This window comes from Trachurus japonicus, chromosome 1 (assembly GCF_045865225.1).
Source record: "Trachurus japonicus isolate A0001 chromosome 1, Traja_1.0".
Taxonomy (NCBI): domain Eukaryota; kingdom Metazoa; phylum Chordata; class Actinopteri; order Carangiformes; family Carangidae; genus Trachurus; species Trachurus japonicus.
Window position 1 is genome coordinate 22,292,193 of NC_140907.1, and position 17,678 is coordinate 22,309,870.

Below are 17,678 nucleotides of genomic sequence, written 5' to 3' on the forward strand. Positions count from 1 at the left end.
CTGTGATTTAAATCACTTTAGGAAAAGTCCACACTGTTCACATCAAGTCAGTATCAGTATTTGTTTTCTCCTGCACCAGCCCCTGTAAAATAAACATATTGGTCTTTGCCACATCTCTGATTTTTACGAGCTGCCGTGTGTTGCTAACTTTGTTTTTAGCTGTCAAATGCAAATCAGCTTGCATTTAGATCTTGAAATAATAGCTGGAAATATTTCTCAGCTGCTGGAATCACAATTTCCCTTCAAAGGAACCGGAACCAGAAATCTTGAGTGCCATGAGGGCGCAGCGTGTGATCACTGTCAACATGGGAATCAAACCCACGACCCAAAGTGTAATTACAATTATGAAAATGATAATCGGCACTATACACACTATACTGTAGCTCCACCCTTCATGCTGCAGCAGTGCACACGGTACACATTGCCTTTTTGTTGGGGGGACTTACCAATGAGACATAGTTCAATCAGACAACTCTGGAATGAGAAGAAATCATTTATTGAGCGTAAGCATAGCAAGCTAAAGCACAGCATGGATAGCATATCCTTGAGCATGGCTGCAGCAGGTTTGGCGTCAGGCTCTTTCTCATATTCGTTCCCTGAATGATCTGCTTTGCCAAACATTACAGGGAATGAAGAGACCGAGCCCACAGGTGGATGCTGGGGAGGTGGTGGGTTTGCAAAACCTCATGGGCAGCAGGGCAGCGGCAGCAGTGAAAGGCAGAGCAGCGGCAGAGTAGCAGCAGAAGCATAGCCAGGGATGAGCAGGTAAACTGGGGGATTTAAATAGCCCGCCCTATTTGGACAAGGAGGACATGGGATTGATCAGCTGATCAGGATGGGTGCAGCTTGAGTTGTCTGCCTGAACTAGCTTTGCAGGCTTCACATACTTAAAGCAGTAAAAAAATAAAATAAAACTATTTATATAGCACTTTTAAGTTTTTTTTGTTGTTGTTATGGTTATTTTACTTAGATTCAGTTAAAACAATTAACCTAACTGTTATTACATAAAGTTACCTGTGTGTGTGTGTGTGTGTGTGTGTGTGGTAGTGTTTCGTATAACTTAAAGCAGAAGTAAGCGGAATGTTTGTGTTAATATAAGTCTTAAATAGTTATATCTTCCGACAGCAATCACTTACATAAAGTGTTTGGTCCGAAACACGGGTCTGTCAGTCACTCAGCTCTGCTGTAAGCCGAGGAGAAAACTTTCCTTGTATCCTACAAGCTTTATCCAATGAGGAGAGAGAACGGCATGAAGGGCTGTGTGTGCAACCAAGGGATGCGCGTGAATGTGGTGACGTAGGGACGAGGACCAATAGATCCATGACGAGGGCGGGGGCTGCTAACTCCATCGGCTGACAAGAAGTTAGCCAAAACGACCGGATCGCTTACTTCTGCTTTAATATAAAGCCCCATGGCACTAATTATAAGCTAGGTTGTTGCTTTTTAAACTTCTTGTTCAAAAAAGTACAGGAATATAGAAAATACAATTTAAAGCAATTTTATTGATGACAACAAATGAATGAAAATGGGTAGTAAAACATTTCCATCTATTGCAGTCATCCTAGAAGGCTGATCATCTTTTGGGAGAGTTTTTATTTTTTCAGCAACAAAATCCATTTTGTCGTTGTAGGAACAAGGATGAAGTTCACGGATCAATTGGCATACTTGTCGATGGTACTCAAAAATGAAAAATTACAAAGACAAACTGCACACTTAATTGCCCAGATAAGTGTTGAGGTAATGTGTAAAATACTATTCAGATGAATGGGCATGAGTACAATCATTCATACATAAAATATGTACAGAGAGGTACATGAGCACTCAGACACTGTCTTTCAATTGCACAGTATGATGAATTGGCGTCGCTGCAACAAAGGAGGACCAAAGAAAAAAAAAATTAAATAAGTAAATATACATGTGAATGAAGAAGCATCATGGTTCACAGGTGATGCCTCAGACTCTGAATCAGTAAAATAAATTAGAAATGAGTCAGCTTGACATTTGGAGAGGCAGAGAATGGAAATGTAAGCCAAAAAATGTAAAACATATTCAGGCATACTTGGCACCTCTAGTCTGGAGTTTCAGAGCACACAGGCTCTGTAACGTCTTCAGCAGGTCCATTTTCACAAGAGAGCAAATGTACTGTTGGTATGAGCATGAAACCTAAAGCAAAATCAAGACATAACATACAAAGGTGAGAATAAGGTCATATTGGCTATGAACCTAAAAAAGCACTTGCATGTATTGAATCAGTTTCCATCTTTGTAACTTCCCAACCAATGAAGACATGAAAAATGGTGTAAGAGAGAAGCGGCTAACTGTACGTCTGTTCACTTATTGAAGTTCACATGTTATCGCTCGTGTTTCCGAAAACCTTCCTCCCACAAAAGCGAACGTGCAAGCGTGCACAGTTTTTGTTTTTCCGCACTGCGCCGCCAGCAGTCGCCCTGCTGACAGACAACAGTTTCCTTTCTGACTAAATGACCAACGGGCCTTTAAAAGTGTTCAGGAAAAAAAGTGCTTCATATTTTGTCAAATACTGAGAAATAGTTGAACATTAAAAACAACACTCTTATAATAAACATCTGAAATATTCTTTTTTTTTCTCACTAGTGCAACAACAGACTGGATCAAATAAAGAGAAACGTTATTAACCTGCAGGCAATCAAAGCTCTTTTAACATCTAATAATTTTTCTTGCCACAGTAGCAGAACAGTTAAGAAGGCAACTTAATGATTGATGCTTAAACACAAACATGCCAACATTATACACATCGCTCTTTTTTATAGAAATAAATAGCTGAATTATCATCTTTATCCTCTTCTTAAATAATTTCCATCTCTATATGACTCTGATGCACATTTAATATAAAGTATCTAATACACAACTGCAATTTCAACACTACTGTTATACATAATATAATTCTCTATGTTTATCTTTCATTCAACTTTGGAGAGAAAATGCTTACAGAATGAAGACCTGTAAACTTCAACTTTTTCCACTCATATTTATGACCTTAATATTATATAACATCAAATGTTGATCCTTTTTTTTCTTGTTTTTGTCCATGTTTTTTGTTGTTGTTTTATACAAACATTATGTACAGAGTAGCTGATAGCGAAGGCAGGATTGTCTAAAACTCAAAATCAACAAGTGCTTTTTGTGTTTCCTCTATTGTGTCTGCAACGTTTTTTTTACACCTTCCTCTACAAACCTTTTCCCCTCAGTGAAACCGAGCAGATAATCAGAACCAGTGTACTGTAGGATAATAATATGTAGTACTGGAAGAACATGAAGAATGGACATCCACAATTGTTCTCACACATTAACCTGGAACACCATTAGTACACTACGCAGCTCCTCATCAGCATTATCGACTAGGTAGCAGAGACCAAAAACAGCAGCTCTCCTTTTTAAAGAGCCTGTGTGACAATCCCCTGTTCAGCCTCCTCTGTTGCACACTCTGCCCATGAATGTTTAAATCCGCTGTAAAAGACAAATGAGGCGTGTGAGGTCAAATGAACAACTTGTTACGCAACCTGCAATTAACATGCTGCAAGTAGACGTGACGTTGTCCCTGATGCGTGATTGAATTTCAAACGTCTTTCAAAACTGTGTGCACGATTTTCATAAAAAATCAAAGTGATTGTAAAAGTCTGAGGGGGCTCTGTTTAAAGCACTCCAGCGATTTAGTATTGCACTTTCATAACAAATGGGGAACTTGGTAGAGAGACCGATACTAAAATCTCTGCAGCAGTAGAACACAAATCCTGACTTTTGGTCCATAGTATGGGTCAAGCCCCAAACAAACTCCATCCTATCCCATCTTTGAAACATTTTGCTTCTGACTCCCCCTGTGTTTGTTGTCTAGGTGTTAATTTTATAATCTCCAAATTTAGATAATCCCCATTACATCATCAGGATAATATTCTCAGACTTTGACAAAGCTCCTGTAGATCTTCTACACCATGCCAAGTGGTCCCCCTAACAACCTGTCAAATCATTTTGGTTTGTGACATTGGTGGGACTTCCCTTTTTAAAATAATCTTTCAGGAGTGTACACACTAAGTATTGCTACCCATACTTCTTGAGAATTTCTGCACAGTACACTAAACTGAACTGTAACCAGGAATTGTGCCAATGTTGAAGGTGACACCAGAGACTTGATCTCTGGAGACTGAGATCTCCGAAATAGCAAAGCTGACACTTGTCCCATGCTGCAAAGGGTACAAGTGTAACATCACACCACCTGGCTGTCGGCTGTGTGACTACCTGAAACACACCAGCAGAGGGAGCCAGAGGATATCAGCCCATGAGTATAAATAAGAGTTGCACAAGGGCTCAGCCACAACAGGCCCTGTTACTAGGAATGGCACAGTTTAGTAAGGTTAAGTACTGTATGAAACTTTCATGATATAGCCTATAAACACTATAACAACAGATTACGCCCGGAGACCACGTTCCACACGAAACACAACACCTTCATGTTCAGTAAGAGCTGCTTGTGCTCATCTTTCTCACAACATCTGCCCTAGCTGGTCCCTCTACCCTCATTAATGGCACATTGGAGAAAACGCTCACTGTGTGGAGGACAGACATCGTTCCAAATGGCACCAGTTTTTTTTTTTATAGAAACGCATTATGGATCATTATTCAGGCTTATTGATGAGCAACACAGAGCGGACCTATTCTACAATGATGAAAATAACTCTTGAGTCCAGGTTTATGACATGATGATCTTGTTCAGGCGAGGAAGCAGAGGATGGTAGAGGAGGCAAAATGCATCGTTGCCATGCAGCGGCTAGAAGACTGTCAAGGTCTGTGTGACACAGGGAGGCCGTCCTCCTCCGTGCCTGGAGCTGGTGCAGCATGTTTCTTTTACAGGTGGAAGCAGTAAGAGCTGAACGTTGTCCATTGTCCCGGTTTCAACATACAGTAGTGCAGGGCAGGCTGGATGATAACCATTTGTTCTCTTCACGGCTGGTCGGTTTATGCAATCACTCATCTGTGCACACGCAAACATAAAGGTCCTGTTTCAAGGAACTTAACCTTGAAGAGAAGGGAATTCATATTTCTACATTTTCTTAGACCTGCCACCATTTAATGTCCTTCTCAGTGGGAAGTATGTATAATGTATAATGTGCTCCTGCCCACGGATTGAAGGTAGTCTCAGGTTTTTTTTTTTTACGTCAAGCATTATGTAGATGCAGACAGTTAAATACAGCGCTGTCACCTGGCCCCAGGTGTTTCAACAAAGGGGTCTGGCTCTGTGCGACAACATGATCCATTTTTATGGTAAAAGCAAAACACGACTGAGAAAGAGGGATCTTAACATTTTGTTGGGTTATTTGAGTCTGTGAAGTTTAAAACAGGCCCTTAATCGGGGATACAGTACCATTGTTAGTCCAAATAAACCTCCTTACTGGCGTTCCCCCACTGGAATAGTAAATGAGTTCTTCTGTTTCAAGTTTGTACTTGTGGAGTCACGCTCCTGATTCATCGTGGCAAACCTCTCTTGTTTCTGTCACTGCTGCAGACGCATTCAACCCCATAGAGTGGGCTCAAAACAGCTGTCTCTTTTTGATTGACTGGAGCCAAGATGGCACCTCTCCAAGACTTGAAGAATCTGCACAAAAGATGTTAGCAGAGACTGTCTGCTTTCACATGGAGGATTTTGGAGAAGCCAGGTCTCTTCTTCAGAGCCTGAAAGAGAAGGCAGGGAAGGAATACCTGAATCTCATTTCATCAAAAGCAACCTTGTATGTGATTTTTCCCTGAAGGCCAAATATTCTATTTCCATCCCTATGTTTTCATGCTTTTATATTTTCTGCTATTAGCAGGAAGTGTGTACAATAACTGGTGTACGACAGGAAGCTGTAGAAAAATTGCAGCACTGAGGTGCAGTAGGTTAAGGATGACTGTCTCTCTTCATGAGTTTCACCTCTTCAGAACATGCTTTTAAAAAAAAGAGAGATGATTAAATATGAGAGGCGAGCTCTGGCTTCCTTTTCACAGCAAACTTGAAGAGGGAGAGATAAAAATAAATTAGAGCTGTTTGCAGCTTTCAGAGAGGTTACCTAACTGCTGTGAGCAACCCCACCATCTTGAGTGTAATATCCAAGGAGAGCACACTGTAAACTGACTCATAAACACAAAGCATAAATAAAACCTGGGATTTCACAGCCCTTTTTTGTCTCTGTGTGTGGTCAGCTGTAGGAATGACCCGAGCCTCTCACTCACTGAGTGAGTTAGCAGCAGCTCATCCACAGCCAGCCATCGCTGAGACTTCAAGGATTGACTCATGGTTTAAATGGTGTGTAGCTGCAATAAAAATAGATGCAGCTCATCCTTTGAACAAGTCTTAGCTTTTAGAGAATTAGATAATAGTAATTAGCTTGTTAGAGAAACTCTTAGTCATGTAAATATAGTGCAAAACTCCAAGGACGTATTGGCCAAAAAAAAAAAAAAAAAAAATTGTTTAACTGAGTGCAGCTCTCCATTAACAGAGCTGTTTGCCATTACCTTCACAATGTCAACACTTCACTGGATGGATGGAAGCAAAGTTGTGCGGTATAAGAATGAGTGTATGGCAAGTCGGGGTTACCAGAGCCACTTAAGTCCATGGTTTAGAAAAGTATTTGGGTCTATATAATGTGATCAATAGCAAACACATTCTGAGGCACATACAGTTTGTGCACTTACCTGCAGTTTGTTGACCATCTCATCAAACAGTTTTCTGGCCTCAGGACTGTTGGGGTCCTCAAAGTAGTCTTCTATACCAATCTGAACCACGATGGACTTGAGGTTGCGGCAAACACCTGCATGAGTGGAAGGAAGATCGAGGCATTAGTCGTTCTTTAGCTTCAACAAGGAAAATAAAGTCCAGAAAAAGGAAATACAATACAACAGGCTGAAGTTTGACAGCCACATAGGATAATAACAATAACAGTCATAACCTAGACTGTTTTAGAGGCCTACCCAAAATCCTTACCTTAGACCACACACAACATATTATTGGTGCCTGATTTCTATCATAACCTTCACTGTAACAAAAGATTTCAGTGTTGACACTCACTGTTGAAGTGGAGCAGGGCTTTCGGGGTGACTGGTGTGGAAGTGAGCACCAGCATCTCCAGACCCTTCAGACCCTCTCTGCAAACCTCTGCTGCCACCTCCTGGTTGATTTCACTCACGTGGTCCAACTCCAGCACCTGCAGACGCATGCAGTTCCTCGCTGGTGAAGGTGTTAAAAGTAGTAAAAGATAAAGAAATGGGGAAGACAAAGAGGAATAATATCAAGATACGTCGCAATAGAGGTACAGTACATAAACGGCTGTTCTTATTAAAGGAAAAAAAGGAGAATGTGGCACACTCATATTCATTCATATTAAAGGACCAATTGTACATGAAATGCATACTTCTTTAAAAAAAAAGTATTGATTATTAGTATTATATTTTTAAACTGTAATTGTGTTCAATTTAATTATAGATAAATAGCAAGCAATATGCCAGTTGCCAAAAACCCTAGTCCACTGGATTGTTGCTGTACAAGGAACATTTACCGAGTGAGGCTAAACCCTGAATGCCACATCCGGCCCCTCCCACTCCAAGAGCGCGTAGATGTGGCCAACATCTTCCAATAGTCTGCAGACATCGGTTACTGAAACGAGCAGGTTGTTGACTGAAAGAGACAAGACAGAACTGATATAAATAAACTAATTTAACTACAGTAATGTGACTGCAACACATGGAGTATTTAGTTATGACAAGAGTTGCCAAGTTACAAGTTGGTTTATTTCCCCTGTTAATTACCATGGGTGTAGTGGCGCCACCTGTAGGGAGATGATGTCTCTGCAGCCTGCTCCAAGAGCCCAGATCACCTCTTGGCCTACGGGGTCAGTGGCGCTTCTGGGACATTAAAGATATAACTATTATAAATGTACCGACAGGATGGATACTGTAAGTCTAATGCAAAAACATCCAGTTGAGAACAACGGTGCTTGGTATATTAATATGCCGATATGTTATTCGATTACCTGTAGGTTACAGCCTGCAGAGCTCGGCAGTAGCAGCTGGCCAGCCAGAGGGAGCGATCAGTCAGCAGGTTGGGGCAGTGTGAAATCTTTAGTATCAGTAAGTTGCTTCCTGTGGCCTTCAACAACGCCTCCAGACCCTCCTCCAGACAGCCACTTAGATGGAGATGTTAGCGAAGGTCAACAGGAAAAAAGACAAAGACAGAGCAGAGGATGTCATTCTCCTGAATTTCAGAAACAGCACTTCAACCACTTAAAGCGCAGCACAAAATGTTTCTGAAATGTCTGTGGCAGGATGTGCAGAGAGCAGAATGCATACGCAACATCTGAACAGTTTTAAGAGCAGCGTTGAGCTTCAAACATCTTGCTGAGCTGCAGGACTAAGAGATTGAGGAGATCTCTTTCCCCCACTGGCTAATGACATGACTGAACTATTAAGGGCCATTAATTATTATTACTACTACTGATAAGCTGCTGAACATTTCCCCTTGGGGATAAGTGTCTGTCTTTCTGTCTACCATTCGTCATAATCAAACAGCACAGAAACGTCAGTATGCAATTACATTTGTTCCTCTTGTTGGCTTCCTCTCAAGACAGAACAATAAACAACGCATTACGCATCCCCCAAATGACTGGGTTATATTTTTTAAAGCCATGTGCAGTTGTAAAATCCTCGATATATCTCCATCTGTGTTTGTACTGCACGTGTCTCACCGTGTGCTTTTAAGGTAGTCCTCCTTGGTCTCCTTCTTGCCTCGCTGCCGTGGTTTGAGGTTTTGCAGGATGAGGGAGTGCGTCTGAGTGCACCACTGAGACAGTGTGCTCAGGAACTAAGAAGAAAATGAGAAGTGAGAAGTGAAAACCTTCTTAACACACAGCATAGGCAACACAGTTAAATGAACCGCTTGCACTCGGTATCTAAATGACCGCTGTGCACCTTGGAAGAGATGCGAGCGTTCTCCAGGAGCACTCTGGTCCACACGGCCGGGTGACGGGCCACAAACCTCCAGTCCCGGCACACCTCAGCAGCTCTCAGCAGGGTTTTAGTGTCCAGGTAGGTGAAGATACAGAAGAGAGCTGCACGCATCTTCAGGATCTCTGGACTGATCACCTCATTGGACTTGGACGGGCTCTTTTCATGGCGGCAGGGTTTGCTGTAGAGCCCTTCTGACCGTCCTGTGGGAAGAGGAATCCACATCTTCAAAACACTGGAATTATATTTGACATCAACATTTAAAGTATCTACTACATGAGTAGGCTGTTGAGTTTTAATTGTAAGTCATTTTTACAACATTGTTTTCTTTCAGTAATTACCATAATGACAATTGTTATTGTAATACACACAATACACAATATACCTTAATGTAACTCATTATTACTACAGGTTCAGCATCAAGCTTGTGTCCTGCAGGTTGAACAGTGGGTAAAAGGTAAAAATGAAAAACAATTTTAAAAGGCCTGAATCCTGTGAGTGGTTGAAATCATTATTATTGGTCCTGAAGTTTTTATTCCCTTTTTAATATCCATGATTTTTAAGAACCTGCTCGTTTCTTTGTAGATATTTTGGGGCCTGGCCTCTGATTATACCTTGTAGATTTAAACTTTATGATCACTTTGAGGATGTAGTTTGTGGGGCTGTTAAACTGTATCGCCTTATACAGAGAGATGTGTTCCTGTTGTTCAGTTTGCTCTCTTTGATATAAATGAGCTGGACAAAATAATAGAAATCGGTTTGTGTCACACAAAGGAAAAATTATCCAAAAAATATCATAGAATTTATTTCAAGACTGTTGTATTAGACCAGATTTCTTTTAACTTAACCAATACACATATATACAATATAAACTCACAGATTAACACTTACAGTAATAACTGTATATTTGCGCATATTTACATATGTATATCTGATATCTGAACAGGCCTTTTTGTCAGTGTTTTTCTTGCTATTTTCTTAAATGGTTGCATAATTGTTCTTACTGTTTGTTTATTGCAAAGCATTTCCTAAATCATATTTTATTGTGATATTCTAATAAAGGCCAAACGCATTAAACTATAGTCAATCCCATTTTCAAATGCTAATTTCTATTGAACAAACAGAGGTAAGTGCCACTTAAACAATGTTGAAAGATCTTCAGTCACATGATGGCGCCAACCATCAACTAGACACTAAATGAGATTACATAATTTTTTTTCTCCTCTTTTTATCTTTTCATTCTGTCTGTTGCTATCTACTGGCTGATGCCATGTGTCCAGTCCAAGCCTGAATTATTCCTCCCAGCAAGATTGCTCCTAGATGACTCATTTCATCTTTGGCCTTGGAAGGCGTCTGCTCGAAACCATCAGGGCTATGAACCAATGCTTACACTCTAACTCTTCCTCTTTTTCTCTCTCACACACACCACCTACGCTCAAGACTGCAGAATTAACTAAATAAGCAGAGCTGTGTGATTCTTGCAGAGAGAAAACTGTGTGCTAGTAGATACATACCATCTGATAAAACCTGGCAGAGGCTCTCCCAATAAGGACAACTACGTCAGAGGCCAGGAATGCCAGAAACATGGTGAGTGTTGCGTGAGAGAAATCTTTGAGCTAACGGGGCAGTTATAGCAGTTCATACGAATTTGTCATAGGGCTCTGCCCCCCTTTTGCAACCCTCCCAGAATGCCATGGGTCCTCCTGGTATTTAGAGGAACAGCAGGTGGAGAAAAATGGAGAGCAGCAGCAGTGAGTTTAAGGATCTTGGCATGGGCATCAAGTTAACAGAGAGATGTACAATCTGTGATGGATCTGCAGAAATGTGCGGGCACGAGTGGCTGTCTGACTTGGCAGGGTTCGTAGATTGCAACGCTTAGTATGAGAGCAGAAACTGAGACCACACAACAGATAAGTAGTGTAGTACAAATATGTTCCATATCTAACAAAGAAAGACAAGCAGAACGGAGAGTGTATAGGACTCGCTGCAACTTATGAAAGAGCTACTATATCCAAACTGTAACCGCTGCTCTAAACTGTTTTTATTACAGCATCTGATACAAAATCAATAACACACGGTACAAATACATAGAAGCATGCCTCCAAGGTATTACATGTCTTTTTTTCAGTCTCAACAATATCAAATTCCAATTATTTATAGACAGACACTGTTTTTGTATTATGTTATATATATTTTGTTATAAACATTAACATTATTGGACGATCACAAACAGCAGGCTGAGTTTGACGATTCATTCTCAGTCATGGAAACAGCAGTCTGACAAATAATCAGTCACCTGCTCCTCCACTGGCTTTTAGTCACATTTTGCAGCCTTCATGGGATAATGAATAACAACTACACCACCAAATTAAGTAACAGGCGCGAAACAAGGAAGGCCAAGATCCAAGTAATTTGTACTTTGTGATGAGATTTTCGCTGCCAGACTGAATGAATGAACAAATACAAGGTGTATTCAGACACTTAAACAATCTAATATCAGCATTGACTGGTTTCTTCTGCACCTCACAAATCAAGTTAAGTCCAGTTAGTCTATACAGACAAATGTATAGTTCACAGCATCCTCTTTTAAGTAGCCTATTCATATTGTGCCTATACACAGCTGCAGTAAGGGGGCCTCTTCCCTCTGAGTTTACCATATATGCTCATTTCTGGTCCACCCTGTTTGTAGAATCATGTTTGGTCACTGACACAGCTTCTGTAACATTACGCTGCCTCAGATTCTACCTGACCTAGATCCACAACAGTCGCTGCTCCTTCGGGAGCCACTTTAAGGCCTTTATTCGGTGAATCCTGTCTCCCGTGTGTCAGAGCTACTGCCTGTATTTTAGACTGGAGAGAGAGAGCCGCAGCACCTGGGTTTCTAAGAATAACCAGCTCTACTGCTCTGTATTGCTTTTACAGATAACTCTTACCTGTGTTGGGGCGGTAGCCCGCTCTGCCGTGGTGAGGGTAGGGTGCAGCAGACTGCTGGACTTCAGCCACAGCCCTCCTCTCTTGCTCCCACATCTCCACTTCAGACTCGGTGGTCCGGGAGCCGACGTCCGACACGTCTCCCTCCTCGCCTTCGGTGCTGTTCCTGTAAGGCCGCCGCTGCCAGTTTTGGATAGCCTGTTTGCGGAGACCCCAGTTTCTTGAGCTCCCACCGCCGCATCCAGGAGAGCGCTCGTAGCCCCCCTCACCCAGCCGACACTGCATGTGATAGTACTGAGCCTCAGGACAGTCCTCCATGGGGTGCATCTCCACGCTGTCGCTGTCATAACCTCCAGATCCCTGTGAGACGGACTTGATCCGCCCTGATGCTCTGCAGGAAAAGAGAGAAGGTGGTAGTTTAGTGGTAGACACATAGGTGATCAATTCCACAGCACTAATGACGATGATCATCAAAAATCTGGCTGATAAGCTTTCTTGATTTCTTGCAGAGTTAGACGAGCAGATCAGTACCACACTTCTTTCTTTACATTAATTATGAAGCTATAGACAGCAGCCACTTAGCTTAGCACTGCCCTCTGTCAACAAATAGCCCTTCACTTGAACCTTGGTAAAACCATTACCTGTTTTTATATCTATTTTTTATTCTCTTTTCTTTTTAACAGATTAATCTAAGAAAGAATAACATGTTATTCACTGAGCTTTAGAGACAAGGTGGGCAGGTTTATTTATATAGCACCTGTCAACAACAAGACAATGCAAAGTGTCTTATATAAGTCATAAAAAGCATAAAGATAAAGACAAGATGAGGAAACAGGTATGTAAAAGGAGACATAAGGATGATTTCAAAAGAAAATCAAATAGAAGATAATAAGACAGAATAGGAAAGTACACATTAATCTGGAGAGGTAAAGAGAAAAGCCTTGATTTAAAGAACTCTGTAGGAGTCTGATGCTGCTTTCAAGGGACAGAGTATCACAGTCCAAGGAAAGGTCAGTGCTTGAAGCATAGACTATATAGTTTGAAGAGCTCTTTGGTTTATTGGTTCTTACTTTTAACACAGAAGTTCATGAAGCTCACCCTGTGCTATCATGAATCTATGTTTGAGATGCCATGGTTGTTGCAACTACTCCTACCTTTTACTGCTCCTTGTTTAATGATTGTAATGATAACATCATGTTTTCAGAGAGTGAAATACTTTCTAATTAAGTAGGGTTAGTACGCAGCGGTGCTTCTACTTGACACATGGAAAAGATAAAACTCATTACCTGAAGATACTGAACTTAAACATGATGATGTACTTGCACACTGTACCCACACCACACATACACACTTTCAGTTACTCCTCCTCTAAATCCTTAGGTGACCTGCATGTTTCATTATTAATGTCAGAAAAGACTTCAGTCGGAGTACCACCACTTCCTCAGAGGGAAAACCGCTGTGTTGGTGTCTAATTCAGCAGAACTGGAAGAATTGAACCACCACCACATCAAAACAAACCACATATAGGTAAAGTACAGTATGACTGATAATGAACAGCTGCATTTCAGAGGATTCAACAGAGAATGAGGGCAGCTTTTGTACATACGTACTGCGACGGTACTTAAAATAACCTCCTTGCCAACACAAGTAATGAGCAGTTACAAATATCAGCCTCTCAAAAAGTAGGACAGTTTTCTTTCTTTCGTCTCCTCTGCCTTCTCTCTCACATCTCCATCCTCCCTCTCTCACAATCCAGAGGAGAGTCAAAGCATCTGCATGAATCACTTCAGCTAGAAAAGTGAAAGTGAATCACAGGTGATCTTGCAGGTAGCTCTTAAGTGAAAAGGCTTCACAGAGGATAAAACACAGGTGAAGCCAAACATTTGAAATCACTATTATGTAAGAAGAAAACAGTGTGGTTCTGTTTGAGCCAGTTGTAAAGCAGTAACCTGATAATAATGTTTGTCAGCAATAAATCAATAGCAAGATGTGGGATATGAATTGATACCAATCATGAGAAGCTTGTAGTTACTGTAGCAACTGACAATTAATGATTTATCTGAGTGCATCCAGAATACAGAGTGGCATTAGGGAGTAAATACAAAACAATGCAATTAACTGAGGGAGTTATAAACCAATTCAAAGTGAATTAGAAATCTTAAGAGGACATTTAAGTATATTTTGATTGGATTCACGCAAGGTTCTTAAAATTGCTATTATGAATAACATACAGTGGGGAAAATTATTCTTAATCCCCTGCTAATTTTGTTTGTTTGCTCCCCCACAAAAAAAATTTATGGTCTATAGTTTTTATGGTAAGTTTATTTTAACAGAGAGAGCCAGAATATCAACAAAAAAAATCAGAGATGACTTTAGGCGTGTAACCAAGGTATTTTGGGGCAAAACTGACACATACAGACTAATGACCGTTGCATAAACATCTGATGAGGTCAATATCAATAAATCACTAAGCCGTTGCACATTAGAGAGTACGACCTTTATGACAACTTGTGGCAAAAATATCTCAATCTTTGAAAAAGAGCTATTAATACCACGAGACAGCAGAAGGCTGTTGGGGCCACCATGTGTGTGAGTGTGTGTCGCGCCATCAATGATTCAACACAGCAGGCCTGACGGGTTGTGTGTGACATCACGTTAGGAAAGAGACGTTCACATACCAACTGGGGCTGACATCTGTGTTAGTCAGTGAGTATCATGGCACGGTCATACATCCGAAATCCCCCAGCAGAGTCACACCCCGTGCAGAGAGAGAGAGAGGTGTCCAACCTGCATCTCAGCGCCACTACTGAACCAGAGTGGATCTACTCTGTCACATTATCACAGTGCCCGACACTAGAGTGCGCATGAATATCTTAATATGGATGTCAGAGTGTGAAAAGAGCATGTGAGATGAGGAGTCGTGCTATTCTCAACAATACGCCAACTGCACAAAGTCAATCTGTTACTGTGTGGTGAGAGCAGCACAACCAATAGCAGTTTGAGTTTTCATGATCAATTTATCAATTCATAGGAAAGCAAAACTGGGATCATGTCATCCATCCAATTACTTACCTATTGTCCTTGTTGTATTGTGTCTCAGCTAGTTCAGTACTAGAATAACTATAAGTATAAAACTGTTTCTGTCAATTACTGCATCATCACAGCCATTTGTTTTTATGAGCGTCCAGGCTGTATGTTAGCTTCTGCAGGTCCTCCCATCTCCAGAGCTACTGAGTCCAGATCATCACCTGCTACACGCTACCTGATCCTGTGTAATGCCTGCTGCAAGATCTACTACAATTATTATTAGTTATCATTATTAGCGTTATCTCATAAGTACTTATGGTACCTCTCTCTTTCGACCGCTCTCAATCTACAGTATCATTTCCTCTCCAAGCCAAACTGTTGAGGCAGATGGCTGCCCTTCCTGGGTCTGGTTCTGCATGAGGTTCCTGCATCTTAAAAGTAAGTTTTTTTCTGCCACTGTTTCCATGTGCACTTGTTCTTGGTGGGAATTGTTGGGTCTATGTAAATACTATTATGAAACCTGCTCTATTTAAAAAGTGCCTTAAGATAACTTCTGTTATGAAGTGGTGACTAAATTATAAAATATTTAGTGTTTATTTTGAATTGCAACTGCTGAGGGGAAGGTGGAAATAATATAGCACCACAAGTCAGGTAACAGGCTGTTACCATAGCATTTCCAGTGTTTTCATTGTTTTACTGACGTACTGTAACTGCTACAGCTGCGCTGACTAACACTTATACACAGGACTGAAAAGTTGTTCCCCGATGGCCCAAGGCAGCCAGCACAGTAGACATTGGTTAAAAGCTCTGGGGCTCCAGTGGTTCTGTTGTATTTCCACACATCTGACAGATTGTGTTTCTACTACAGCAGCTCTCACAAGGTTAAAAAAAGATGAGGTGCACCTAATTCATTTGACAGCCAAGTCACAGAGTCACACAGGAGTCACAAAGTCTCCAGCTGCACCAGAGAACCTGATTCCTTTTAAAATAAACAGACATTTTCACAGCTCCCTCAACGGCTGATCAATAATGTATCAGCATTGCTGCCACTTTCTAAAAATAAAAATACAGTAAATTACGATTAACACTTCCTAATTTTATCACATGTAATACAGCAATTAAGGCCTCAGAAAATCCTCTCCTTACTTCCTGATGGTTATGAGCTCCAGTGAGTGTATCATAAAGCTTATGACACAGTGGATTTGGATTTTAGAATCAAGGTATTCAACGACTGAGAGGGTGTGAAATTGTCTGTATATGTGAAATGGGAGCAGGGGGCTGACTTACCCTGTGCTGGGGGAGGAGCGTCGGTCTGACACCTGGTACATGCCTCTTGTGCTTCCAGAGAGGCTGGAGTTTCTCTGAGAGAAGACACAAAGATGCAGATTGGAGGAAAGTGTTATTGAAACGACTCCTTGGTGCCTGGAGACGGACCCCTGGCTCTAACATCATTAACACAGAGATATGGTTGTTATGTGAGATTACAGTGTTCCTCCCCGAAACCCTTGACGAATGAGTGATGACCTTGATGTTTAGGCTGTGCCACTGATTTTGTTTCCTAATTGCAAATCCACATTGCATGGGAGGTTTTTCATGACAAAAAGGTGAATGTTTGTATTTTAATAGGGTCAGAAATAGTTGTCACAATAAGTTGGAACTGCTATAAAAAATTAAAGACTGCTTAATGGATCCCCCACTAGAAAAGGAATAAATCAAACTGCAGCTTTTACCAGACAGTGACAGGTCAGATGACGAGTGTGAAGACAGAACTGAAATTTCCTCGTAATTAAAGCCATTTCTATATGGTTTGGTGGTGTGGATTCATCCCATTTTATCTTACAGGGTCAAAGCTATAAAACAGTTTTTCTAGGTATTTCATGCCTTTATTATTTGATAGGACAGTGACGAGTGACAGGAAATGGGACAGACATAGGGGGAGTGACCTGCAGCAAAGAATCCAACCAGCTGGAAATCTAAACCGAGGACTCATCCACTCAGATGTGCTCTTATCACTCAGCTATCGGGTCATCGCCAAAAACAGGGATATTCTGACCTGGATGAATATCTTTTCAAATCATGATTTAGGCTCAAAAATAACTATGAACAAATCTGATAGAAATCCTGACATTACTGCACAAGTCAATATATCATTGTGTCCAAAGTTGAAGGGGACTGTAATGTTTTGCATATTTACAGCATTTAGTAATTGCGATGCAACTGGAGGTCCAAGAGAGGTCTCCAAACTCACTGGGAATCATGAATATCAGTGGCAAACATTCACAGGACTCTTGCCAGTAATAGGCAAGATATCTTATTCTTATGGGACACACCAGCTGACTGACATCTTCACTTCCTCAAGCAACACAAAAAACCCTCTTTCCTACAACCTACCACAAAATTTGTGGTAGGTTGGCTGTAGCTCCGAAAGCAGGTGTGAATTTTTAAATGTATCTGGTAGTGGGTGTGCAATCTGACTCTCACTCATTCTGTTCGCCTGAGAGCTAAAATCCTCCCAGTCACTCTTTCACACACCACTCAATGCCGCCTGTGCATTGAAGTACGCTGTGTGTCGCGTTTGGATGTACATGAGTGTGAGTGTGAGTGTGTGTGTGTGTGTGTGTGTGTGTGTGTGTGTGTGTGTGTGTGTGTGTGTGTGTGTGTGTGTGTGTGTGTGAAGCAGTGCCAGGTGGAACTCTGTGCACCAGACTGGCAAC

The 17,678-nt window shown here is 41.2% G+C and overlaps 1 protein-coding gene across 1 annotated transcript in view; it reads right to left on the reverse strand.

Moving 5' to 3' along the window:
- Positions 1 to 1,482: 1,482 nt before the first annotated feature.
- Positions 1,483 to 17,678, reverse strand: part of fbxo41 (F-box protein 41) — a 49,074-nt gene continuing 32,878 nt past the window's right edge. Inside the window, exons 5-14 of the mRNA XM_085780426.1 lie at positions 16,252 to 16,325; positions 11,940 to 12,328; positions 8,971 to 9,209; positions 8,748 to 8,863; positions 8,037 to 8,189; positions 7,813 to 7,908; positions 7,563 to 7,681; positions 7,076 to 7,234; positions 6,703 to 6,818; positions 1,483 to 5,703 (exon numbers count right to left, since the gene is read on the reverse strand). Coding sequence (XP_085636552.1) covers positions 5,641 to 5,703; positions 6,703 to 6,818; positions 7,076 to 7,234; positions 7,563 to 7,681; positions 7,813 to 7,908; positions 8,037 to 8,189; positions 8,748 to 8,863; positions 8,971 to 9,209; positions 11,940 to 12,328; positions 16,252 to 16,325 — 1,524 coding nt within the window. The 3' untranslated portion in view covers positions 1,483 to 5,640. The remainder of the gene's footprint in view (positions 5,704 to 6,702; positions 6,819 to 7,075; positions 7,235 to 7,562; positions 7,682 to 7,812; positions 7,909 to 8,036; positions 8,190 to 8,747; positions 8,864 to 8,970; positions 9,210 to 11,939; positions 12,329 to 16,251; positions 16,326 to 17,678) is intronic.